Genomic DNA, 26782 nt, shown 5'->3' with positions numbered 1-26782 from the left:
TGATGAGAAGACACCCCCTACATCAAAGAATCCTGACTCAGAAGCAAGAAAAGAGTCTCAAGCACCTCTTTAAAAATAGGAGGTGAATGCGGAGTATGAAAAAACAACAATACATTGCCACCACAAAATACCTAGCAGCTATTTTTATATAGCAAAGGATGAAGATGCCCAAATGTGGTGCCTGGAAAGATGTATGACAGGGCATATAACTAGTAATGCAATGCCTCATCTGTGTTATGGCTCATATCCATGCACCATAGGCGGCAGATCCAGCCCGCCTCTTTTTAGTGAAGAGCCAGTTCCCTGTGCCCACCCCTGGCTCTAGGTGGAACATGATCAATGTCATCAAGCCAGATGTCTAGTCTACCAGAATGGCATATCCGTTGTTGTATTGGAAATGTTTGGTTTTATTCCTGCCATATTTACAAATGTTGCAATCTTTGCATGGAAAAAAAAACTCGTACTGGGTTAGATTTTTGGTGGGTTTGCTGGATTTTACATAGCTTGGTCATAACATCTTTTTGATGGTTTTACCCCTCCCATATGTTACACTAGGTTTGGATGTGATTAGACCCTTGATGTCTGGGGTGTCATGTAATAAGTGACAATGCTTCCAGTGAGTCTTGTACACCTCATTACTGTGTTTATTGAATCTCGTCACAAATAGCAAAATGACAAACAGCTGAATTCTTTTTTGCTGTCTTCAGTTCTTTCATTAGGTGTGTATTTAGGGATTTGCCATATTCTTTTGTCCGCGTGTTGTAACTACTTAGTATTATACCCATGTTTGGTGAAGAGAGCTTTCACCTCCTTTGTTGTGAAATTATCATCCACACTACAATTTCGCCTAATCCGTACCATTTCCCCATAGGGAATGTTGCCAATGGTGGACCTGGAGTGGGCACTAGTCATGTGAAGTGTACTGTTGCAGGTGGTGGATTTAGGATACAATGTGCTATGAATGCGTCCCTCCTTTGCATAAAACCTAATGCCCAAAAAGTCAATTTGCTCATGGTTATATGACATGGTGAACTGCACATTGTATGGATTGTCATTAAGAAATGTGTAGTACTCAATGAGTTCATTTACAGAGCCATTCCAGATCAGGTTGATGTTAATATACCTCCCCAAGAATATGATGTTTTTCAATCGGGGGAGGCATGTCCTCCCCAGGCATGTTCCTTCTCCCACCAGCCCATAAGGAGACTGCATACCAAGGAGCAGATTTCGTACCCATGGCGGTCCCCTGTGTTTGATGGTACCAACAAACCCCATTGGGAAAAAAGTTTTTGGATAGAATTAGAGCAATCATATTTATGATCATGCCATTGTGTTCTCGACAGTCAGCCATTTTGGTTTTTAAAAAAGATTCAACAGGATGTGTACCAAATTCACTTTTCATTAGGGGGCTTAATTCACTATTGTCAGTTTTTCTCTCTCTATGACTTAGACATACTATGATCCCTAGTGTTGACCCCTCATTCTGCATGTTCACTCCTTGGTCCTTTCATACCACACTAGGCATTTTTCTTAAAATTTATAAAAATGTATGAAATTTGCACACAATCTAAAGTTTAAAAAAGAAATGTAAATGTCACTTTTGTCCATACATCTGTATGTTTTGTTTGGTGAAGTTTCACTTTATTCCCTACTTGTCTTCTGTGTCTGTATATATGTTTGAAGAACATGCATATGTTGTTTTAAATTGTTAGGTGACATTTCATTGTATATTTGTGGTTGTATACTATATATATTAATATGTTTTACAGCCCCTTGGGGGTCGCACCTCTTGACACAGCAGGTGCAGTGGTTGTGCACATAATATTTCCTTTCCAAATTGGATCCCAAATGCACCAGTGATTGGGAGGGAGGTGCGATCTTGGTTCTGCCTCATTGTTTCTTTGTTTTTCAGTTCGGGCTTATGCAGCCCAAAGTTGTATAACCTTTGACCCTTACATCAGAAATATCTATCGATGATTTTAGCATTTTCCCAGGTGAAGATGGAAAATAAATATTTTCTTCACAGCTCGGCCTGTCTTATTGAAAGTGTATCACAACTTATTCCGGCCCTCAGTCGTGGTGGGGGCATACTTTTTAAAGTTATAGTTGCCAATTTTGTATATGTAGATTCAGCACCCTGCCTCATGGGCTTACAGGGCAAGATTTTTCTACATAATGAAGGTGCTATGTTTTGTCAAGCATACCTGCAGAGCCTTTAAACTGCAACTTAGCCAGAGCATAGATGTCCTTCTGGCAGCCCCTCAGTTTTTTCCATATATGCGAGTGGTATAAATACACAATGCAGTCCACATATGACATTAACATCCCATTCATTAGTATGTTTTCTGTAACATCTACCATGACTTTACAGGAAAACTAAATTGACCAATTGAGTAAAAACTATTTTGCCAGTACCGTTACAGAGTTCTAATACCAGAAAATATAGGGGCATACCTACAACAAAGAACGGAACGTTGTGTTAAGCCACAATTGGTAACGCCTCGTTCCGACATTATGAAAATTCAAGAATGCACCGTAGTCACAATATCTGCGCACCCCAGCGTTTTCCCTAGCACAAAATTTAGCTGCCTAGCGCCAATGCAGTCACCCTTGCACAATAGTGCAAGAGTGCCTGCATTGCAGGGAATTATTGTTCATGTGCAGGAAGGATTCCCTTCCTGCACGTAAACGATATTTTTTTTTTGTTTGAATATCTTTATTTGGTTTCTTTATATGTTTACAACACATTTCGGATTCCACAAACAAGCAACACATCATTTCATCATCATATTATAGCCGTCACAGAAAAGCACATTTCCCAATATCACAGTATTTCCACAACGTTCCACCCAGCACAAGGAAGAAGTGAAAGAGAGAAAAAGCAAATATGAGGGAGGGAAAAGAAAGCAGTAAGCAGCTTACGAAGGCACGTTGTTCACAATATTAAATCACACATCTATGAATCAAAGCGGTCATAGCGGAGAACTAGGATGTGTTAGGTAACTGAACATATGGATATGCCCTAGGTCCTGAGTGAGATAGTTGTGGTCACAGTGTGCTCCGGAAATGGTCTGTAGATAGTGTCCAGCCATTGGATGCAAAGTGCCATGCGTCGTGTGGTATTTGGATGTAGTTCTACCTGGCCTAATCTTTCAATCATGTGTCACCGTCAGCTCCCACTCATTATTAAGCATGTGGCATTACGCCCATGTATAAGCGTTGCGAAGTGAAGGGTGACTGATATATCGATCCGATATTCAAAAGAAAAAACCCAACTGGACAAATGCACCAATCTGTGTATAATAACTCTCTCAACGCTAAAATGCGTAACTAATGAATAAAAGAAAGGGGGGAAAATTAGCAAGGGAGAAATAAATGGTTACAAAATTCAAAGTAAGAGTCAGTACCATATATTGTCATGAGTAAGTGTCTTCGGTGTTACAAATGTGGTAATGTGGGGGGCTTGATAGGCAGGAGGCTGCCGCGGTTAGGAGTCCTCTGAAGAGGCATAGTTGCTTCTCCATGGCAGGTAGATAGCAAACCCTCAGCGTTGGGGGGGGGGTTAATGTCGTCATTATGTGAGTCAGTAGCATTAGTGTGCGATATAATCGCAAATCATTATATGCAAGTGCGTGGCAATTGACGGTCATGGGGATGTCTAGCCCTGTGTCACGTCCTCTTCCCAGATTTGTCCTGGGGGGGGGGGAAAGCGGCTAAGTAATGCCCTAGGCAAGACCCATTCGGTGGAAAGACTTCAGGGTGTCATCCCAGAGTTGCGCAATGGGAAATTTCCTCAGTCCCGCCGTCTCCTTCCTATGTAGAGTAGTGCTCTCTGCCCTTGCCCAGTTGTCAAATGAGGTGCGCCAGTGCTTCACGTGTGCGGTTCATTGCTCTTCCATCATTTAGTGAGCAGCCTTTTAGCCGTAATGAGTCCTAGGTCCCAGAATCTAGAAGGGACTTTATTGTGTTTTGTCCTTTTGTATAGACCCAGTAGACATACCTCCCACGTGTTGTTGTCCCTCACAAACGCCCTCCGCCAACAGAGCCGTCACTGTGTGCCAATATGTCTCTATATTGGGGCAGGACCACAGCATATGGAGGAGGTCCGCATCAGCCAGCGAGCATCTCGGACACGAAGAAGTGCGCTCGCAAAGTACTTGTTAATTTTATTAGGAGACAAGTACGCGTGGTGCAATATGTAAAATTGGATAAGCTTAAAGCGAGAATTGCGCGGTACGTTAAGGGGACTGGCTAGCACCATTGCCCACTCCTTATCCGTCCATGGTCTTCCCCTGTCAGTCTCCCATTTGTCTCGGAGTGGCTGTAAGGAGCTTTGCGTGTGCGCCAATAGTGCCTGCGTCAGCCAATGGATCACACGGGAGCCATTTCCCATGACATATAAGTATTGAATTAAAAGGTGTGTGGGCAACTCCTCGGAGATATCGTTCCAGGCCTGCACGTAAACAATCAATAATGGTGATTTGTAACTTCAAATCGTCATTATTTAATGATTGTTTATTTGCAAGAAAGGACACATTCCTGCAGATATAAACATTAATGATGTCTTGCTCTTTCCATGTGTGCTAAGAATGCAGCACACATAGAACAGCAAAAATTAGGAGAAATTAATAATTTCTCTTCATTGCGCCAGATTTTCCCAGGTCTTATTTTTGGCACTATCCCATATTTACGCCAGCCTTGTAAATATGGGGCAGCTTAAAAAAAATCAATGGATGCTACAGCAGAACACCAACCACCCACTGCAACATGCATTGCCCGCTACTTTCACTCTAAGTGCTGCGTGAATAGGGGCATTATTTACAAGGTGTCATTAAGCCACGTTAAGTGGCCTAACGCCGCCTTGTAAATAAGGCAAAAGGGTTATCGCTACTAGAACATCAAAAAAAGTGCCATTCTAGTGGCCATACCCCTTGTAAATATGCCCCGTAGTGTCCAGAAAAAGGCAATAAATCGAGGATCACCATGAGCAAAAGGTTTATTTGCTGTAGTTGCTTTATTAAATAATAATCACATGATCATTTGGTTTGGTCTTTAATTTTCCGCTATCTTTGATACATTTACTTCCAACATCACAAATTCCTTCTTGTATGTTTATTCTGATAAGCCTCTAGTAAATTCAGAATGTTACTGATGCCCACAGAGATCCAGTCTTGTTGAGGATGCATGGCAAAGGAGCGCTGGGCCGCCATTCATTTTCAATCTGACTCTCTGGAAAGAGATTAGAATGCAAATATCAAGTGGGCTAGTGGATGAGTAGAATTGCTTGAAAGATTGGTGGCTTTTAAGTTGGCTAAATATTTGAGGCAATTTTGAGCAGTTAATAAAACTACAATTCGAAAAGATAGTTCACCGAAATATAATCAACATATTTATACACCAACACCTTGATTTCTTTTGTACTGTCTCCAATTTATTGGTGCAGCACTGAGCTTCTACTTCCAAGCTGATAACTGTGTCGATCAAGAAGCTCATGTTTCGTTTAAAGCATTTAGCTGAGTACATAACTACACAATTTGATCATCCAAATTTAATATGACCTTGGTGAGGCCCACCAATGTAAGGAGAGGAAGGCTTTTACTCCAGCAGCAAACTAATATTGTCAATGTTCAATTAAATGTTGACAGGATTTTCAAATGCTTTACTGGCACAAGAATAGGTATTTTTTCATTGCTTTCACTTGCACATTTAAGGAGAAGTGTGAAAATGGACAAAACGCTGCTATTTGTTAGGGATGTTGAAACATTTACAGGACTAGCATGAGAGATGTCACACTGCATTCTGCATGTTATCTACTTTATCTGATATGTATGTAGTTTACCACTTTTTAGGTCGAGCATTCGAGACCTCTTGTATATACTATAGTATATACTTATATATTAGTATATACTCGTATGTGTATGTACTTTGTGGGCTCTGAAGATCAGCCCTAGGACTTGTCTGCTTCCGCTTCGGGACATTTTTTCTGTTAAAGTGCCTCTATTTTACTGTCTTAATAAAAAAGGACCAGTAGAGGTCAGTAAAATACCAGAATTGTTTTCTGCTGAGAGACTTTCTGTTTCTAATTTTTCTGGCAACTGCCTCTGTTTAACTTTCTTGACAGAAAACGGCCAGCAGAGGTCAGTAAAATAGCAGAATCACTTTAACATACTCTAGATTCCAATCCGTAGAAATTGTGTTCCACATGCACCCGTAGACAATAATATTTTTTTCAAATCTTGTGTTTTCAGTGATATGACCACCGAAGGTCCTGATTTTATATTAAACACAGAGCTTTGGACTATACCATTTCCCGCTGAAAGGCAATATTTCTCTCCATGTGTTCCCATACCTGGCGTGTCACGTAGTTTGGTACTTACTTTTCACCATGTTAAAGAACAGTAGACGTTTCAGCACCCATGCTAATGTGCTGCATAGCTAAATACATATAAGGTCCCAAAGGCGTGCCCAACAAAAAGGAACGTGCCCGTCTGTAACGCAACTGGTGCTCATGTAAAATGCTCTGATATTGCGAGACAGATTGCATTGCAAATGCTTTTTATTGATGAAGTCTCCCTAGGAAGAAACGGAACTGTGACGTGAATTTGAAATTTCATATCTATAAAAAAGGGTTTGCTCTAGTACTTCATTGATGTTTCCAAATTAATGACCTTTGTACACACACATCGTACAATTTTAGGTAGTTAATAAAACTATTCCAGTAGGAAAAACTGTCAACACGATTACAGAAATAACAAACATAAATGGGGACAAAATCATTAACAAAGACAACCATGCTCATTGGTGGGGGGTTTTGGCGTTGTTGGGTGGGATGGGGGGTAGCGGGTTGAGATTTGTTTCGTGGAACGTTAACGGTCTGGGGGACCGTATCAAACGGAGTGTGGTGTTGAAATGCATACGACGTTTATCTCCAGATATTGTTTTCCTGCAGGAGACTCATTTGGTGGGCAATGTCTGTCATGCGATGAATAGGTGGGGCTATCGCCTCGTAGCACATTCGGGGTTTACCTCGGGTTCTAGGGGTGTGGGTATCCTTGTTCGGGCTTCCCTCCCCCTAGCTGTTGATGATGTGATTCTGGATGATCGGGGGCGATATGCTGTCCTTGTGGGTCGCTATGAGGGTCGTGCCCTCTCCTTATTTACGGTTTACGTGCCCCCCGGCCTGCAGACTTCTACCTTTTCCGATTTGGGCCGTGTGTTGTTGGACCTCCCTAATAGTACTCTATTTATGGCTGGTGATTTTAATTCGGTGTTCTCCGGTCTACACGATCGCCACCCCCCTAGAGATACTCCTGCGGCCCAACAGTGGTTGGGTGGGTTTTTGGATACATTTGGCTTGGTGGATTGCTGGAGGCTTTTGCATCCTACTCAGCTTCAATACACCTTTCACTCTGGGGCCCATGGGAGTCTGTCTAGACTGGATTATTTCCTGATGCCTGCGGCTCAGTCGCCAGCGGTGCGTGAGATTGTACACCTAGCCAGGGGCATTTCTGACCACTCTTCACTCTGGCTCCGTTTTGAGGTTGGAGTGGAGGCGGTGAGCCGGGTGGCTCCTATCAACCCGTGGTACCTTACCTCCCCCGAGACCCGCAGCCTTTTGCTTAAGTCTTTGGACGCATATTTTCTGGATAACGAGGGGTCGGTTTCCTCTGCGGTGTCCCTGTGGGAGGCTTTTAAGACGGTGATTCGTGGGCAGGCCCTCTCCCTTATTGTGGAAGCCAAGAAGGCGAGGAATCGGGAGGTGGTGGACCTTGAGGGGGAGGTTTCTGCATTGGAGGCTGCTTTGGAATCGGGGGTCACGTCTGCGAAACTCCACGCCCTGGGTCTGAAACAATTTGCCTATAAATCTATGGTCACGGATGCTGCTATATTGATGTTTCGGGAGCAACAGGGTCGTTTGTATGATGTGGGGGACAAGGCGGGTAAATTGCTGGCATGGTTGGATAAGAAGGAGAGAGCTAATCGTGTGGTGCCCGTGATTCAATCATCGAGTGGTGAGAGTGTGACGGACCCGGTTGGAATAGTTGACTGTTTTGCTGAGTATTTTCGCGTCGTTTATACCCCTGTGTCTGTGAGGGATGTGGCTGACTCTCGCCTTCTGTTGCGTGATATAGCTCTGCCCAGTGTTTCCGATTTGGATCGTGTAGCGTTGGATTCCCCCTTTACTGTTGATGAGATAGCTACTGCCATCCGTTCACTCCGTTCGGGCAAAGCATTGGGCCCGAACGGGTTGCCAATTCAACTGTACAAGCTACGTCCCGACAGAGTGGCGCCATATCTTCGCGCCATGTTTCTGGAGTCCCGGGAACGGGGTATTCTCCCATATGATCAGCGTCTGGCCACGATAGTTGTCATCCCCAAGGATGGTAAACCGCGGGACCTTTGTTCATCCTATAGACCCATATCCCTGCTGAATGTTGAGCCCAAGGTATTGGCGAAACTCCTGGCGACCCGCCTTTTGACGGTCATTAGTGACTTGGTCCATCCAGATCAATCCGGATTTATCCCGCATCGCAACACGGCTCTTAACCTACGTCGTCTCCACGGTGCGATTGCGAGGGCGGGGCTTCTGACGGAGCCGGCCATTTTGGCGTCGTTGGATGCCTCGATGGCTTTTGACACTGTGGAATGGCCTTATCTTTGGGCGGCTCTTGAGAAATTTGGTTTCGGGCCTGAGTTTATTGGTTGGGTCAAGTTATTGTATGCTGAACCCCTAGCACAAGTAGTGGTAAACGGTAGAGTTTCGACCCCTTTCACCCTTGGCAGGGGAACCCGTCAGGGTTGCCCCTTGTCTCCGTTGCTTTTTGCACTTTCCTTGGAACCGTTAGCTGCATGGCTTCGGTGGGAGCCTTCGCTTAAAGGGATTCGCTGGTCACCGGACTTTGAGGACCGCGTCAAGCTTTACGCGGACGACATTCTTCTATATCTCACCTCCCCGCGTAAATCTCTGACTGTTTTATTTGATGTTCTTACTTCATTTGGAGCCAACTCAGGCCTCGTTATTAACTGGGCCAAGTCCTGCGTGTATGTTCTTTCGGGTGTTTTACCCCCATTGCCGAGCAGACTTCCTATACAGGTGGTCCAGTCTGGCTTCAAATATTTAGGGATCTTCATTACGTTGGACTCCTCGCTCCGATTTGAGCGTAATCTCCTCCCCCCGTTGCTTAGATTGCGACTGGACGTGGCCCGTTGGCGTAAGCTCCCTTTGTCTCCTCTGGGCAGGGCGGCTCTGTTTAAAATGATGTCCTTGCCGCGGTTCCTCTATGCGCTCCAGAATTCCTATGACGACATCCCCAAGACCTACTTCCGAGAGATCGAGAGTCTTCAAAGGCAATTGATTTGGGACGGGCGTCCACGTATTGCCCTCGCGAAACTCACCATCCCTTGGCACGACGGGGGCATGGCGCTCCCCGACATCAAGAGATATTATTGGGCTTCCCAGTTGTCTGCTATTAATCACGTGATGTTTTTACCGGGTCGAAATCCTGCATTTGAGATGGATAAACTCCCGCTGCCGGGTGGGGACTTTAATAGAGCGCTTTATTCTCGATCAGCCGGGCGCCATCTTGTGGGTCCGTCCAGGATTGCAGTCACTGTGTGGCGAGCCGCGAATGAGAGTTTGGGATGGGAGGATCGAATGACATTGGCGACGCCGCTTTATGCCTCTGAACGTTTGGGGTGCCTCTGGTCTACTAAGGGCTTCGACCGCTGGGATATGATTGGGATATGTAAGGTGGGTGATGTCTGTTCGAAAGGTAGTGTGAAGTCGTTCCAGGCCCTCCAGGCGGAATACGGTTTGAATGGTAGAGAATTTTTTCGTTATCTGCAGGTCCGACACGCCCTCGCCTCAGTCCTTACTCCTGATGAGACCCTGCCCGAGTCTTCCCCCCTCGAAGATCGTGTCCTTGATGGCCACCTGCCTGATAGCACTATTTCCCTGATCTATAAGAAGCTGATCAATAATCGGGCAGACTTATTGGTCCGACTTCGGGAGGTTTGGGTCGGCGATGGGTTGGAACTGGACGACGAGGATTGGCAATCGGCACTCTCTTCTCTGAAAGAAGTAGCCATCCCTGCCCGTCTCCGTTTGGTTCAACTTAAAATCCTTCATCGAGTGTATGTCACTGGTCCGCGTCTGGTGTCAATGGGCTTTTCCCCGGATGGGTTATGTAAGCGTGGTTGTGGGTCGAGTGCTACTTTTTTACATATTCTTTGGGAGTGCCCAGTGGTGGCGGCCTACTGGACTGCTGTGCTTGAGGTGATGACTGCTGTGACTGGTGTTGCCCTGCGGCCGGAGACACGACGGTGTCTGTTGAATGTGTGGGAACCCACTGACTACTCTGTAGCCCAGACCAGATGGGCTACCTTGGGTTACATGATTGCAAAACGGGATATTGCGCAACTCTGGGGCGCATCCAGACCCCCTGAGGTCTCGAAATGGGAGGACAACATGGACTGGTCCATGTTTCGTGAGAAGACTGTATATGTGGCCAGGGGCAGACCCAGGGCGTGGACGAAGATTTGGGGCCAGTGGAATGAATATCGTGGGGATATCTGTACCCCTCCCCTTGTTGGCACTACTGATGTTACTCTATCTCCCTAGGCGAGCGTTCCCGGAACCTTTGCATATTGTCTTGTGCATTTCCGGTTCTCCCCGCTGCTCCCCCCCCCCCAACCTTATTAGAGTCTCTGGGCTCTTGTTATGTTCTCCTGATTGCTGACCATCCCCTCCGTTCTTTGGGCTGACCTTGATTACTATGCTTTCGCCTTTTTAGTGTTTGTTGTGTTTCTGTATAAAACAGAAAATCAATATGCTCTGTAATATGTTTGGAGTAATGCTTGGTACTTGATTTGTGCCTGACCACGGGAGTACATTTCTATTTATTTCCTTGTGCCTTATTATTAGCGGCCAGCCCGTGAGGTTGTAGGCCCATTCTTGTATTTTTCTATGCTTGCTCAAATAAAGGTTTTTGAAAAGAAAACAAAAAAAAAAAAAAAGACACCCATTACTAGTAAAATATTTGACATTAAGAAGGAGCTTGTCAAAACTGGTGCCATAGCCCTAGAAACCCTTTCTCCCTTACATGTAGCCTTAACCATTATTTTCTAATTTATAAGAAAGCTTACAGCAGTGCTGCTGTACACTTACCAAAGGAATGAAAAGTGTAAACAACACTAACACGCATTGGTAAATACATTAGGTTACGCCTATGTGATTAATAATAGGTTGTGTTTTGTTGTACGTTGTAGCATTGCGAATAGTTGTCCAATAAAAGTTACTGTAAGTTTGTTCAAGTGCTATGCCCTGTTTTTTAAGAAAGGCAATATATTGTGTTGTTTCCTGGTATTAATATAAGGTTGGGAGAGTAGGTAAATGGGGTAGTACTATGATAAAAACTATAATGTACCTGATATGTTGGCTTGAAATTGATGCAGCTATGGGGAGAATAGTTAAAAGGGGGATGGAAAACCAAACAAGGGCATCGTAACCTCTGATCAGTCCAAAAAAAGTAGAAAGGTATATGAAAAGGTATTCTTTGTTATTGTCCTTTGATGAGATAAACCAATGAAAATACATTGTACAATGTTTGAATGAGGATTTTATAATTTGTAATATAAGTGAAAGAAACACACAAACTTTTTTTATTAGAGAAAAGCAACATATATATATATAGTTTTTTTAACATAATTATTTAGCACTGCACACGTTTTTAAAGTAATTTTGGGAAATAACTAAAACATGATCATAAACTTGCAAATATTAATGAGCATATAGTAAATATCTGCAGGTGTATTAGCTGTGACGTTGTGTTTTTATGCTGTGCAATTGGCTGCTCTAATGCTGCGCGGCTACGTGCACATGACTTGTTATGAAAAGCAAACCTCCCTTTATAAGAAAAACTGTTTCTTTTTGGAAATGTGTTGCTTCTGCGAATAACAGGTTCGAGTTTTGGTACAGATGTTTACACACAGGCAAATTAATCTAATCCGGGAAAGAATGGACATCTTTGACCTACACGCTTTGGAGTGCCTCATACAGATGTTGGAAAAAGTAAGCCTTTACGTTAGTTCTCTGTAGGAGAAGTGAACCAGCGCAGGGGCGTAACACAGGCCCCCACAGCCTCGCGTTGCGGGGGCGCCATGCGCTCCAGGGGGCCCCGGGCTGGCCCCCTCATTTGACTTACACATGCATCGATTATGATTTTAATGGTGCGCTATGCGCACAGCACGCCCATCCTCTTTAATAAATTAAATGGTAGTGCGCCAGCAAGGCATGCATGCCTGGGCCCCTGCCGAGCTTCAGCAGCTTAGCTGAGCACTGATCCTCCTCTTAATAAATTGTTGCACGGGCCCTGGACAGGGCCCCTGAGGCGTGGGCGCTGGAGCCTAACTCTGAGCTGCAGGCCAGGTCAGGTGAGTCTGCATCCGATCCGACGGTCCGAGCCTAGTAGGCAGGAGGAGTGGTTCATGGTTGGGTGGGTGGGGGGGCGAGGACCGTCGAAGTCTGGGTGGATCTGGCGGGTTGGTATTGGTAATTTGGACTGTCTGGTATCAGGGAGGGAGGGCATCATGGTGGGGTCCGACGTGCTTGGAATGCACTGGTACCTTAGAAAGATGAGCTCTCATCTTGCTCATTGCGTCTGATAATGTTCCACTCATTACTGGCGCGGCAGAACAGCGGTTTATAGATAGCGGCCCCTCTCTGCCCCGCGCTAGTGAGTCCTTCGGCTCCAACACTGAAAATATTACAGCGGAAATCGTCTCCCCTCTCTCTGAAATAAAGACAATATGGTTAGCGTGGAAGAATACTGATAATAGCCCGAGAGCGGCTAATATCTGTCTTTACCACACCAGTGATAAATCGAGCCATGCTCGGGGCAGAGCTGTACTTAGGAAGCCCCCTCCACCTCCCTCCCTGCTCCAGAAGAGCTCGTAACAGACCCCGAGAGCAGGTGATGGTGCAGCAAAAGTGGAAATGTAGAGAGAGGGGAGGGTGCCAGAACGGGAGAGAGAGAGCGGGGAGAGAGAGAGAGCGGAGAGAGAGAGAGAGTGGAGAGAGAGAGAGAGTGGAGAGAGAGTGGAGAGAGAGAGAGTGGAGAGAGAGAGAGTGGAGAGAGAGAGAGTGGAGAGAGAGAGAGTGGAGAGAGAGAGAGTGGAGAGAGAGAGAGTGGAGAGAGAGAGAGTGGAGAGAGAGAGTGGAGAGAGAGAGTGGAGAGAGAGAGTGTGGATAGCGAGAGTGTGGATAGCGAGAGTGTGGATAGCGAGAGTGTGGAGAGCGAGAGTGTGGAGAGCGAGAGTGTGGAGAGCGAGAGTGTGGAGAGCGAGAGTGTGGAGAGCGAGAGTGTGGAGAGCGAGAGTGTGGAGAGCGAGAGTGTGGAGAGCGAGAGTGTGGAGAGCGAGAGTGTGGAGAGCGAGAGTGTGGAGAGCGAGAGTGTGGAGAGCGAGAGTGTGGAGAGCGAGAGTGTGGAGAGCGAGAGTGTGGAGAGCGAGAGTGTGGAGAGCGAGAGTGTGGAGAGCGAGAGTGTGGAGAGCGAGAGTGTGGAGAGCGAGAGTGTGGAGAGCGAGAGTGTGGAGAGCGAGAGTGTGGAGAGCGAGAGTGTGGAGAGCGAGAGTGTGGAGAGCGAGAGTGTGGAGAGCGAGAGTGTGGAGAGCGAGAGTGTGGAGAGCGAGAGTGTGGAGAGCGAGAGTGTGGAGAGCGAGAGTGTGGAGAGCGAGAGTGTGGAGAGCGAGAGTGTGGAGAGCGAGAGTGTGGAGAGCGAGAGTGTGGAGAGCGAGAGTGTGGAGAGCGAGAGTGTGGAGAGCGAGAGTGTGGAGAGCGAGAGTGTGGAGAGCGAGAGTGTGGAGAGCGAGAGTGTGGAGAGCGAGAGTGTGGAGAGCGAGAGTGTGGAGAGCGAGAGTGTGGAGAGCGAGAGTGTGGAGAGCGAGAGTGTGGAGAGCGAGAGTGTGGAGAGCGAGAGTGTGGAGAGCGAGAGTGTGGAGAGCGAGAGAGTGGAGGGAGAGAGTGTGGAGAGAGAGTGTGGAGAGAGAGTGTGGAGAGAGAGTGTGGAGAGAGAGTGTGGAGAGAGAGAGTGGAGAGAGAGTGGAGGGAGAGAGTGGAGGGAGAGAGTGGAGGGAGAGAGTGGAGGGAGAGAGTGGAGGGAGAGAGTGGAGTGAGAGAGTGGAGTGAGAGAGTGGAGTGAGAGAGTGGAGGGAGAGAGTGGAGAGAGAGAGAGAGTGGAGGGAGAGAGTGGAGAGAGAGTGGAGAGAGAGTGGAGAGAGAGAGTGGAGAGAGAGAGAGAGTGGAGGGAGAGAGTGGAGAGAGAAAGAGAGAGTGGAGATAGTGGAGAGAGTGGAGAGAGAGAGAGTGGAGAGAGAGAGAGTGGAGAGTGGAGAGAGAGAGAGAGAGTGGAGGGAGACAGAGAGTGGAGGGAGACAGAGAGTGGAGGGAGAGAGAGAGTGGAGGGAGAGAGTGGAAAGAGTGGAGAGTAGAGAGAGTGGAGAGAGTGGAGAGTAGAGAGAGTGGAGAGAGAGAGTGGAGAGAGAGAGAGAGTGGAGGGAGAGAGTGGAGAGAGAGAGAGTGGAGAGAGAGAGTGGAGAGAGAGTGGAGAGAGAGAGTGGAGAGAGAGAGAGAGTGGAGGGAGAGAGTGGAGAGAGAGAGAGAGAGTGGAGGGAGAGAGTGGAAAGAAAGAGAGAGAGAGAGAGAGTGGAGAGAGTGGAGAGTAGAGAGAGTGGAGAGTAGAGAGAGTAGAGAGAGTGGAGAGTAGAGAGAGTGGAGAGAGTGGAGAGTGTGGAGAGTAGAGAGAGTGGAGAGAGTGGAGAGCGAGAGTGTGGAGAGCGAGAGTGTGGAGAGCGAGAGTGTGGAGAGCGAGAGTGTGGAGAGCGAGAGTGTGGAGAGCGAGAGTGTGGAGAGCGAGAGTGTGGAGAGAGTGGAGAGAGTGGAGAGAGTGGAGAGAGAGAGTGTGGAGAGAGTGGAGAGAGAGAGTGTGGAGAGAGTGGAGAGAGAGAGTGGAGAGAGAGAGTGGAGAGAGAGAGTGGAGAGAGTGGAGAGAGTGGAGAGAGTGGAGAGAGTGGAGAGAGTGGAGAGAGTGGAGGGAGTGGAGGGAGTGGAGAGAGTAGAGAGAGTGGAGAGAGAGAGAGTGGAGAGAGAGAGAGAGTGGAGAGAGAGAGAGAGTGGAGAGAGAGAGAGAGAGTGGAGGGAGAGAGTGGAAAGAAAGAGAGAGAGAGAGAGAGTGGAGAGAGTGGAGAGTAGAGAGAGTGGAGAGTAGAGAGAGTGGAGAGAGTGGAGAGTAGAGAGAGTGGAGAGAGTGGAGAGTAGAGAGAGTGGAGAGAGTGGAGAGCGAGAGTGTGGAGAGCGAGAGTGTGGAGAGCGAGAGTGTGGAGAGCGAGAGTGTGGAGAGCGAGAGTGTGGAGAGCGAGAGTGTGGAGAGCGAGAGTGTGGAGAGCGAGAGTGTGGAGAGCGAGAGTGTGGAGAGCGAGAGTGTGGAGAGTGTGGAGAGAGTGGAGAGAGTGGAGAGAGTGGAGAGAGAGAGTGTGGAGAGAGTGGAGAGAGAGAGTGTGGAGAGAGTGGAGAGAGAGAGTGGAGAGAGAGAGTGGAGAGAGAGAGTGGAGAGAGAGAGTGGAGAGAGAGAGTGGAGAGAGAGAGTGGAGAGAGTGGAGATAGTGGAGAGAGTGGAGAGAGTGGAGAGAGTGGAGAGAGAGAGAGAGTGGAGAGAGAGAGAGTGGAGAGAGAGAGAGAGTGGAGAGAGAGAGAGTGGAGAGAGAGAGAGTGGAGAGAGAGAGAGTAGAAAGAGAGAGTGGAGAGAGAGAGTGGGGAGAGAGAGAGTGGAGAGAGAGAGTGGGGAGAGAGAGAGTGGAGAGAGAGAGAGAGAGTGGAGGGAGAGAGTGGAAAGAAAGAGAGAGAGAGAGAGAGTGGAGATAGTGGAGAGAGAGAGACAGTGGAGAGAGAGAGAGAGAGAGAGAGAGAGAGAGAGAGAGAGAGAGAGAGTGGAGGGAGAGAGTGGAGCGAGAGAGCTCCCAACAGACCCCGAGAGCAGGTGATGGTGCAGCAAAAGTGGAAATGTAGAGAGAGGGGAGGGAGCGAGAACGGGAGAGTGGAGAGTGGAGAGAGAGAGTGAGTGGAGAGAGAGAGTGAGTGGAGAGAGAGAGAGAGAGAGAGCGAGTGGAGAGAGAGAGTGGAGAGAGAGTGGAGAGAGAGTGGAGAGTGGAGAGTGGAGAGAGAGAGTGAGTGGAGAGAGAGAGTGAGTGGAGAGAGAGAGAGAGAGTGGAGAGAGAGAGTGGAGAGAGAGTGGAGAGAGAGTGGAGAGAGAGTGGAGAGAGAGTGGAGAGAGAGTGGAGAGAGAGAGTGGAGAGGGAGAGTGGAGAGGGAGAGTGGAGAGGGAGAGTGGAGAGGGAGAGTGAGAGGAGAGAGAGAGAGAGGAGAGAGAGTGTTGAGAGAGTGGAGAGAGAGTGAGACAGTGGAGAGAGACAGTAGAGAGAGAGGGGAAACACCTTTACAACGCAGGTGGAGAGAGAGAGAGAGAGAGAGAGTGGAGAGAGAGAGAGAGAGACAGTGGAGAGAGAGAGAGAGTGGAGAGAGAGAGAGAGACAGTGGAAAGAGACAGTGGAGAGAGAGTGGAGAGAGAGAGTGGAGAGAGTGGAGAGTGGAGATAGAGAGAGTGGAGAGAGATAGTGTGGAGAGAGTGGAAAGAGAGTGGAGAGAGAGTGGAGAGAGAGAGTGGAGAGAGAGAGTGGAGAGAGAGAGTGGAGAGAGAGAGTGGGGAGAGAGTGGGGAGAGAGTGGAGAGAGAGTGGAGTGGAGTGGAGAGAAAGTGAGAGAGAGGAGAGAAAGTGAGTGGAGAGAGAGAGTGGAGAGAGAGAGAGAGTGGAGAGAGAGAGTGGAGAGAGAGAGTGGAGAGAGAGTGAGACAGTGGAGAGAGACAGTAGAGAGAGAAGGGAAACATCTTTTACAACGTGGTGTTTACACCGCGTGTCCTTTACGACGCTGCCATTACAACGCAAGTCATTACTACGACTTGCGCTGGATGGCGCTCTTGCTTAAGGAATAGTTTGATTTTCTATTCCAAAACCATCCCTACTGTTACGTGGGCTGGAGTTGGAATAGAAAATTAAATGTAATGACAAACATGTGACTTTAATTCAAATCGAGTTAGATATTCTAGTCCCTTTTGAAAAAGAATTACCCTTGGTTTTTAATGAGAGATTGGGTTGTTTGATAGGGAAAATAATGTAAAATGCAGTACCTGTTATCAGCAAAGTAAGAGGTGTTTCCATTAAGGTGAAGGAGAATATGAAAATAGAATTAGACAATCTGTTGAGTGCTGTATTATTTCTGAAGTTGAAGCTTCAGAGTGGTTGTCACCAGTCGTTATGGCACTTAGAAGCAAGGAAGAATCCAGGCTTTACAACAAACTCCGAACTGCGGCTGACCCCTTGTTCAGCACCTCTATGCTTTTTAGACAGAAGTAAAAGTCCTGTTCGAATCACTTCCGAAGCCCGCCGCAGTTGGGCTCCACTGGAATACAGAAGAGAAGTTTTATCGATAAAGGAAGGTGCACCAAGGAAAAGAAGTCTACAAGCTCAGAAAGAAAGTCCTTTAAATATATTTTATTCTTCTTTGTAAAAAATGCAGTTAGACATCAGCCAACGTGTTTTGTTCCTGACAGAGGAACTTCATCAGGGCTAAGAAGGTTAAGTCAACCAAATGATCCCAAATAAAATTCATTTGTAATCCACAGTATTCCTACAAGAAACCCCACAGTAAGGGTTCAAGTATGTTGACTGCAGTCAAGGTGGTCCAGACTGTTCTCCAAAGGTCTATGGCAAGTGCGCCAGGCAGCGATTATCCCCTCTCTAACATCTCAGAGATGTTGTCTCTTTTAGTGGGAGCCAATTTCTTCTCCTCTTTGGACTTGGCTTCTCCGTATCACCAGGTGAAGTTGCACTCAGACTCTCAAGATTTAACGGCATTTATAACACCATTTGGAACTTTTAAGTTCCTCAGAATGCCTTTTGGGTTAATATCTGCTGCTGCAGTGTTTTATAGGATGATGGATGTCAAAGGGACAAAGATTTCTCAAGATGACATACTTGTCTTTGGTTGCAACAAAGAAGAACAATTTTGGAAGCCAATGGTCTTACGCTGAAAGCAAAGAAAATGCAAATTTAGTCTTACTGAAATTGATTATTTGGGACAAGAAGGAGATAGTTAATACCATTAACAATATGGCCAGCCCTAGCCATAAGGATCATGTTGTCAAGTTCTTGGGAATTAATGACTATTATGCTAAATTTATACCCAATTTTGCACACAAAACATGAGGCTTCTTCAAAAAAAGAGAGTAACTTTCGATTGGAATGCCGAATGTGAAAAAGAATTTGTTTTTGTCAAACAAATGTTATCCAAAGCCTCCTGTTTGAGCGTTTTTGAACCGGGTCACGACATTGTCCTAATGACAGATGCCAGTTCCGCAGCTTTAGGTGCAGTCATGCTACAAAATCACCAAACTGATCCTGTCTAGAAGTCCAAGAGGAGATGAACTCAACTATTCTGTAGTGGAGAAAGAGGCCGTAGGCATTTTCTGGGCAATAAGGAACCACTGGAAGTTCTTTTGGGGGTGCAATTTCACTGTTAAAACTGACCACAAACCATTGAGGGAGATCTTTTTAAAAAGTGTCTAGACAATATTTCGTATAGGATAAGGAAATGGGTGGTGGCTCTCCAAGAGTTTGATTTTGCTGTTGTGTATGTTCCAAGTGCAAAAAACAACTTGGCTGATTGCTGCTTTCGCTTGGCGGACATTAATACCTCCAAGGATGAGGCATTTGAAGAAGAGAGTGATGAATTTGATGAGTATGCTGTGTGCCTAGTCAATGAGAGCGTGATCAAGAGGTTGTGTGGGAGGATGAACTTGCTAAAGATGTTACGCTCAAATCTGTACTTGACGGTATTGCAGGAAATTGGGACAAACACACAAAAGTACACGAGGAGCTCAGTGATTTCTTTTGGGTAAGAAAGGAGCTAGCTTGTCTACATTTTATTTTAATGAGGAGTACCAGATTGATTCCTTCAACCTCTTTAAGGTCACAACGATTAGAGTTTGCTCACAATGGGCATCCAGGGATCTCCAAAACTAGAGAGCATCTTAGACAGACCTACAGGTGGCCTGGGATGGACTCGTTGGTGGAGAGGGTTATTTGAGAATGCGATGAATGCAGCAGATGTGATAAGATTTAGAAACCTTGTGTTCAACCGATGACTTTAAGGTTACTTCCCAAGGAAGCTTAGGAAGAGGTTCTTGACGTTTTGGGCCCCATAAAGCACACTAAGTATATCATTTTGCTTCTTGATCTTTATTCTAGGTGGCCTGAGGTAATGATTACAAACTCAGTAGAAACTAAAGATATACCATTTCCTAATAATGTATTTGAAAGAAAAGATTTCCCTCAAAACGACGTTCCGATAATGGTGTTCAATTCACCTCCAAAGAAATGTTTAAGTTCTTAAATGACAGCGGCATTGTACAAAAAAGGTACTCTAATTACTATCCAGAGACCAATGAAGTAGTCCAGAGGTTTAACCGGGTACTCAAAGAGCTTTATCTAATCACAAGTGTTGGTATTCTGTAGTTAAAAACAAGGTGAAAAGTTACAGATTGGATCCACGATTCAACGACGGGGAGGACCCCTTTTGAGCTATTTTGCAACCGAAAACCCTCCACCATGTTATGCCCTTTGTGGATAGCTAAGGAATCTTCTGATCCCATGTTTGAGGAAGGTGACAAGAAACGCATTGAAAAGGAAGAAAAAAAATGTGCATGAATAAAGAAATGTTTGACAGAAGGAAGGCTGTTTAAAAAAACGGTTGTGAGGGTTGGGGACTTAGTTAAGATTCGTAGTCCTCGCAAGGGTCATGTCCCTGGGGGATATAAGTTCCTGCAGCCCATGAAGGTCATTAAAGTATTTAAGAATGCCATCAGAACAGAAGATCATAGGGTCTGGAATTTAAACAGGGTTGCTAAACTTTCTAATTCTTCTTCTGATGTTTTTGTAAAAAGGGATGCACAGCTTAACAAAAAAGGTTGTAAAGACGCAATGGAGTGAGAAAAGAGTACAAGGCCACGTGTCAAGCCGAAATATTTGGATGATTTTGGACAGTATTAGTGATGTATTATTTATGATGTTTATTGCTCTAGGTTTGATGTGTTGTTATCGGAATGCAGATGTGTGGTATTCTGTTTTGTATATTTGCTATGTTACTTTAGCAATTGTAATGTGTTTTCTATGAGCTCTTGCTTCAACATTGTAATGTGATGTCACACTGTTGGAACTTTGCAGTTACTAAGCCTTACAGTATAATGTATGTATTTGATTTACTGGGCGGTTATACCGGAGCCTGGTTGTAGGTGAGGCCAGCAGGCTGGGGTGTCAAGTCCTACTTGAATAAAGCATAATATCTATAATACTTTTGGTGTCTGGAGGATCTTTATATACTTCTCACTAAACAAGAGAGGACAGAAGTAGGCCTTCAGCTATATAGTTTACAGGGTCTGTGAAGGAAGGTAAATGTGGCAGCAAAGGGCGTTTATTCTCCACAGGCTTAAAACACTGCCTGGTACCACTGCATTAACTGGACAAATGGTGTGATCGTAGAAGGCTCTCAATAATATTTAGGTGCAAAGGAGTATTTTTACATAAAACAAACCATTGTCCTATTGGGAACCCTGTATGTTCGTGATGGTTTGAATCATTGCTGCCTTTGTGATACAGGTCAAACGTTAAATCTATTGGTAAATATGCCTGAATATAAGAACTGTTGTGATCAATCTTCGATTGTTATTCATATGAAAACTTCTATCGTTATGTAGAATACATTTACAAAAACATTGACCTTAATTATGACATCCTTAAGTTCTTCATTTAGAAATCTATATCTTTAGTTAAAGTTAGTTAGTTAGTTAAAGATTAAGTGATTTGCCCAGAATAAGAGGAAGTTGCACAGGCACCGACACTTAAACCTAGATCCCCAACCCCTAACTCGGCAGCTCTGGCCACTGTGCCACATATATATATATTGAAATTACAGCTCAATGGGAGGGGCACACCGGAGGCCAATAAAATGAAAACACGCAGAAGACTGTGGCCTGCAGGCATTTTTTGGATGCTCTTGCTGCCTCTGATGAAGAAGCTAAGAGCTTGAAAACGCGTTAGGCAAAGGACTAATTAAGTCGGAGTGAAATGCCGCTTTTCTTTTAATAAATCATTGTGAAACCCACTTGCAGTGGAGTGAGTCCTCAACAGCAGGGCAACAGACGGAAACATATATATAAATATATATATATATATATATATATATATATATATATATATATATATATATTCACTGAAAAAACCATAGGTTTCAGGAGTTATATAGTTAGGAATTAGCTTTTAAAAAACCTTTGAAATTCACTCAAAAAACTATAAGTTTTAGTGGTGTTATAGTTAGCTGGACACTTTACTCATACAAAACCATTGAAATTGCTCCTATATAGTTAGTTGTACTAACTATATTTCGCGCACCCGCAATCCACTGCTGATGATGTCACATATTAGATCATTCATGACATGGTCAGTGACATCACTGATGACATCTCAAATGACATCACTGGTGTAGGTGATGGTATTTAAATACTCATATGTGTCAAACCTAGACAAACGTAATATTAATAATAATGCTTAACATTTAGGGCAATATGTATCAACATCCTGATTTGCGATTCTCAAATAGCAATTGTTTAGAAATCACTATTTGAGAATTGCAAATATGGATGTATGTAAAAAATCGCAATTTTTTTGCGATTTCTTAATATTCCTTAATTGGGATTAGCAAATTGAGAATCGCATTTAAGGAATACTTTCCCGTTCATTTCTATGGGCCAAGAGGCCCATAGGAATGAATGAGAAGTTATTCTCAATTTGCGATTCGCAATTTGAGAATCGCAAATTGAGAATAATTTCAAGGGTGCAGGGGTGTAAAAAAGACACCCTGATGCACCCCTGAAATAAGCATGGGTGCACATGTGGCACACATACATGCTCTAAGGGCATGTATGTGCTTCACATTGCACTTTGAAAAATGCAAAAAAAGTGCCTTTTTCAAACAAATCGCAAATTACCACCAACTTGAAGTTGGTGGTAATTTGCGATTCCTTAAGGCAAATTGCACTTTTTTGGTGCTTCTTACATTGCATTTAAGGAATCGCAAAATTTGTGATTCCTTAAATGCCATTGCAAAATAAGGAATCGCACATTTTGCGATTCCTTATTTTGCCTTAATACATACCATTTGGCAAAAATGCATTCGCAAACGCGAATGCAATTTTACTTGATACATATGACCCTTACTGTTTTTACAAAAAAAAATGTGCAAGCTTTATGTGAACAAAAATCTGTACCCTCGTGATAAGCACAAATCTTCCTCCTATTAGGTGGCTGAGGCGATACAAGCAGTTCTTTTTGGAGAAGTTCAAAGACATGTGGAAACCTTGCGAATTGTCTCTACCAACACCCCACCAGTCCAGAGCATTGACAAAGAGGGTAGTGATGGGCAGATGCTGTCAAAAACGGTACAAAAAGAGGAGCTGCCATGTGACCTGAGCGCTCCTATACAAGGTAAGTGAAACATACAGATATTGTAAATCACTACAGTAGCCCAGTTTCAGAGGTTATGTGATTAGTTTCAGATTAGCTGTTGAGCACTTTATTTGAAAACCGTGTACAGTGCACGTGCACAATTCACATAGAGCTTGAAATGTCATTGTCAAACTCAATTCAACTGAGAGATTTATATAATTCAAAGAATACTTTTGTGAGAAAATTAAAAAGCTATTGAATTAACAGCGGTGGCTCACCAATTATGATGTAGAATTGATGCCGGGCAGGAATTCCGAGCTGACCGGTGGCCGTAGTCCTTCACTAAAACACACGGAAGGTACAGAAGGTCTCAGAAATACAGAGGGAGAGAAAAGAAAATAGCAAATCTCTCTATTGGGACCTAATAGTGTCCTCTTTACATGCCCGGAATACACAGTTAATCTGGAAACAACCAAGAAAACAAAAACAAGAGAAGATGCACAAGGAGAGGAAAAAGATACCCATCAGCCCACTCATAAGTGGAATCTCGTCATCTGGGTATATGTTGGTAAATGGTGTCCTCTAGGGTCTGCCTTGGAAACAATCCATAGGACTGCCTAGTGATGGACCCAGAACATTTCACCAACAGATGACAGTATATGAGCGGGAGGGGTTGAGGTTGCAGTGCTCAAAGAAAAAGAAGAAGAAAAGGAAAATAATCCAAGTGATTCTAAAAATACCTACGATGATGTCATGAAATACTTTATTAGGGCTGACCATCAAAGTGGTATGGTTAAAAACAGTATGCTGATAGCATGTAAGGAATTGCTACCCACCAATGTTGTTATTCGGTCAACATGTTTCAGCCTCAAGGGCTTTCGTCAGGACCTATGGTGCTACTGCAACACTTACTTAAGTGATGTGAAAGTGGGATCTACATCTGCTTTCCAAACTGAAAAGAGTGTATCTTCTCCTGCATAGACACAATACAAAAGACAGAAACAGAGACATGGACAAATTATGTCAACAAAAATAAAGTGCACAGACTGCAAACTCTCGTTTCTATGGTCTTTATAATATGGCTATGAACACTTGAAAGACACTCACCCTTATTGTGGGGAGAGAAAACCTCACCTCACCTGGCCACTGCTCAGGAAGAAAGGGAGGCCACGCACTGGAAATAAACAGAACACTTAGAAAGTTATAACCAGTGGTAGTAGAAACACAATCTACAGACAAGAAAAACTGGATTCAAAACACATAAATCAGAGACACACATGGTGACACAATGGCCAGACTGGTTTCCTCTTGCATCAGGAAAGTATACCACAAAGCCTCACTGACTGCACTGCTTGCACAAACCTGTAGACCTATAAAGTACAAAGGCCCAGGTAGCCAGCCGCAGTCACTGGGAATAGAGGCACCTACTCCTGTGCTTTCCACCTAGTACTCAAAGACCAAAGACCAAAGCAATAATGCTATTGACTGTACCACCACCACTGACCTCTCCGTCGTTGCCTCGGAGTGAAAACTGAGCCGAGGGGGAGGCGACGACTGATGGTCACACGCGATGTTAAATACACTGCAGTGGACCTGAAAGGAAACTCCTTTGTTTCAAAATTTGATTGGCTCATGTGTAGGCCAATGGGAATCGGCTCACAGGCAGCCAACCGTGACCTACACTGATAAGCCTGCAGTGGACCTGAAAGGAAATTCCTTTGTTTCAAAATTTGATTGGCTCATGTGTAGGCCAATGGGAATCGGCTCACAGGCAGCCAACCGTGACCTACACTGATAAGCCTGCAGTGGACCTGAAAGGAAACTCCTTTGTTTCAAAATTTGATTGGCTCATGTGTAGGCCAATGGGAATCGGCTCACAGGCAGCCAACCGTGACCTACACTGATAAGCCTGCAGTGGACCTGAAAGGAAACTCCTTTGTTTCAAAATTTGATTGGCTCATGTGTAGGCCAATGGGAATCGGCTCACAGGCAGCCAACCGTGACCTACACTGATAAGCCTGCAGTGGACCTGAAAGGAAACTCCTTTGTTTCAAAATTTGATTGGCTCATGTGTAGGCCAATGGGAATCGGCTCACAGGCAGCCAAACGTGACCTACACTGATAAGCCTGCAGTGGACCTGAAAGGAAACTCCTTTGTTTCAAAATTTGATTGGCTCATGTGTAGGCCAATGGGAATCGGCTCACAGGCAGCCAACCGTGACCAACACTGATAAGCCTCAGCCACATTAACAGGCCGACCGTGAGACATAGCTCACGCGCATATGCGCACCAGTCAAATCGTAAGGCAGTAAGATGGTGTGTTGTATTCTATCCAAAGAAGAGCCATAAGAAGAGCTAGGTGTGTTTATTTATTTATACTGCTAGAGGGCAATGTTTAGAGGTCGCGCGCTAATTTAGCCGTTTGCCAACTTCCAGTCGGATAGTACCAGGGGCTTAAACTGATATAGACACTGGCTACATATATTCAATATATATAGAACATGAGAAGGGGAACCCTACCCAGCGAGGGTGTTAGAGCTCAGTGGAGGTGACCCTTATGCCAAAGGCTGTTAGCACAAGGACTCTGTGTTCGGAAAAACAATCTGCACAATCACAGCTGCATCCAAGGAATGTCATCATTCAATCCTTCTGTGTCACTATGAAGTTTGAAAACCCACTTCTGTTCTTTCCTCAATAGGAAAAGTGAAACATCCGTGACGTGACTAGGTATGTAAGGTTGTTCTAGAACCAACCATCTCAGTTCATCTGGACTATGTCTCTTGTCCAAGAAGTGAGTGGTGAGCCGTGTTGCCTGTTTTCTGCGTCTCATAGTGCTCAGAGACGCAGAAAACAGGCAGCACGGCTCACCTATTGAGGAAAGAGCAGAAGTGGGTTTTCAAACTTCATAGTGACACAGAAGGATTGAATGATGACATTCCTTGGATGCAGCTGTGATTGTGCAGATTGTTTTTCCGAACACAGAGTCCTTGTGCTAACAGCCTAGAGGACACCATTTACCAACATATACCCAGATGACGAGATTCCACTTATGAGTGGGCTGATGGGTATCTTTTTCCTCTCCTTGTGCATCTTCTCTTGTTTTTGTTTTCTTGGTTGTTTCCAGATTAACTGTGTATTCTGGGCATGTAAAGAGGACACTATTAGGTCCCAATAGAGAGATTTGCTATTTTCTTTTCTCTCCCTCTGTATTTCTGAGACCTTCTGTACCTTCCGTGTGTTTTAGTGTCTAGTTGGGGGACTAGGTACCAGTAGGTCTATAATAATTTTTTCCCCTCAGACCCCCCCTCAACCGTTTATCTCTCTGCCCGGCCGTAGTCCTTCTTCAGTTTTGGGTGCCTGGAATAGTCTGAAATGTCACACTTGTCGTAGTGCGATTGTTAGGTGTTGTGTTCGTGCTGTAAGTGGCTGGGCTGTCAGTAGCAAGCTGCAGTGGCCTCTTAGCGAGGATTCTGACACATACATATAACAGATGGTCTAAAGTTGTGCAGCAGTATACCACAACAAATAGTTTCAGACCCTTGCACCATATGTAAACAAATATAAAACGGTGCCTCTTTTTCTGTTTGTAACAGTTTAATAGTGATTGCTATTTTCAGCATGTATTTGGCTCCTTAGCATCATCGATCCTTCCCTGACATGATGGAGGACATTTTGGATATTTTTTGGAGCAAAAGATTTAATGCGCCTGAATTTAACTGAAAAAATTCTAAACTTAGCCTGGTTTGCGGAGTGCAGGACTGGTCAGGGTTTTAAAAAGAGCTCTGCATGCCAGCTACAAAAAGTGTGCACTGCCCCTCGATGCTTCTAGCTGCCCCATATGCGGCTCTAAGAGTAAGGGGAAGCAGGTTTTCCAATTTCCTACAGTCTGACATTTTGTATTATTAGGTTAGATATTGAGCCATAAGCAATCAAAATACCACGTGCCCTAGTGAAGCGTACGCAGCCTACTTGGGACAGCTTGTCCCTAAATAACAGTTATTTATTGTTTCCCAACTGAACGGTACTCATTTTATCAACCACAAAAGAATTCAAGGCGGGTTGGACTTCTGGCATTCAAACCTGTAAGCATGAGTGAGGGTAAACACAAATTTCTAATGTGGATGTATTAGGCCACTGCGGCTCCAGACACAGCTATGAAAATGGAAACTTTGCTT

At 45.0% G+C, this 26782-nt stretch overlaps 1 protein-coding gene across 1 annotated transcript in view; it reads left to right on the top strand.

Annotated features, from left to right (window-relative positions):
- WDR72 (WD repeat domain 72) overlaps window positions 1-26782 on the top strand; it is a 1209089-nt gene that overhangs the window by 870319 nt on the left and 311988 nt on the right. The window contains exon 18 of the mRNA XM_078684855.1: window positions 22463-22646. Within this exon, the coding sequence (XP_078540981.1) occupies window positions 22463-22646 (184 nt within the window). The remainder of the gene's footprint in view (window positions 1-22462; window positions 22647-26782) is intronic.

The sequence above is a fragment of the Lissotriton helveticus genome, chromosome 3_2, assembly GCF_964261635.1.
Source record: "Lissotriton helveticus chromosome 3_2, aLisHel1.1, whole genome shotgun sequence".
NCBI lineage: Eukaryota > Metazoa > Chordata > Amphibia > Caudata > Salamandridae > Lissotriton > Lissotriton helveticus.
This window is presented reverse-complemented; position numbering and strand designations above follow the sequence as displayed.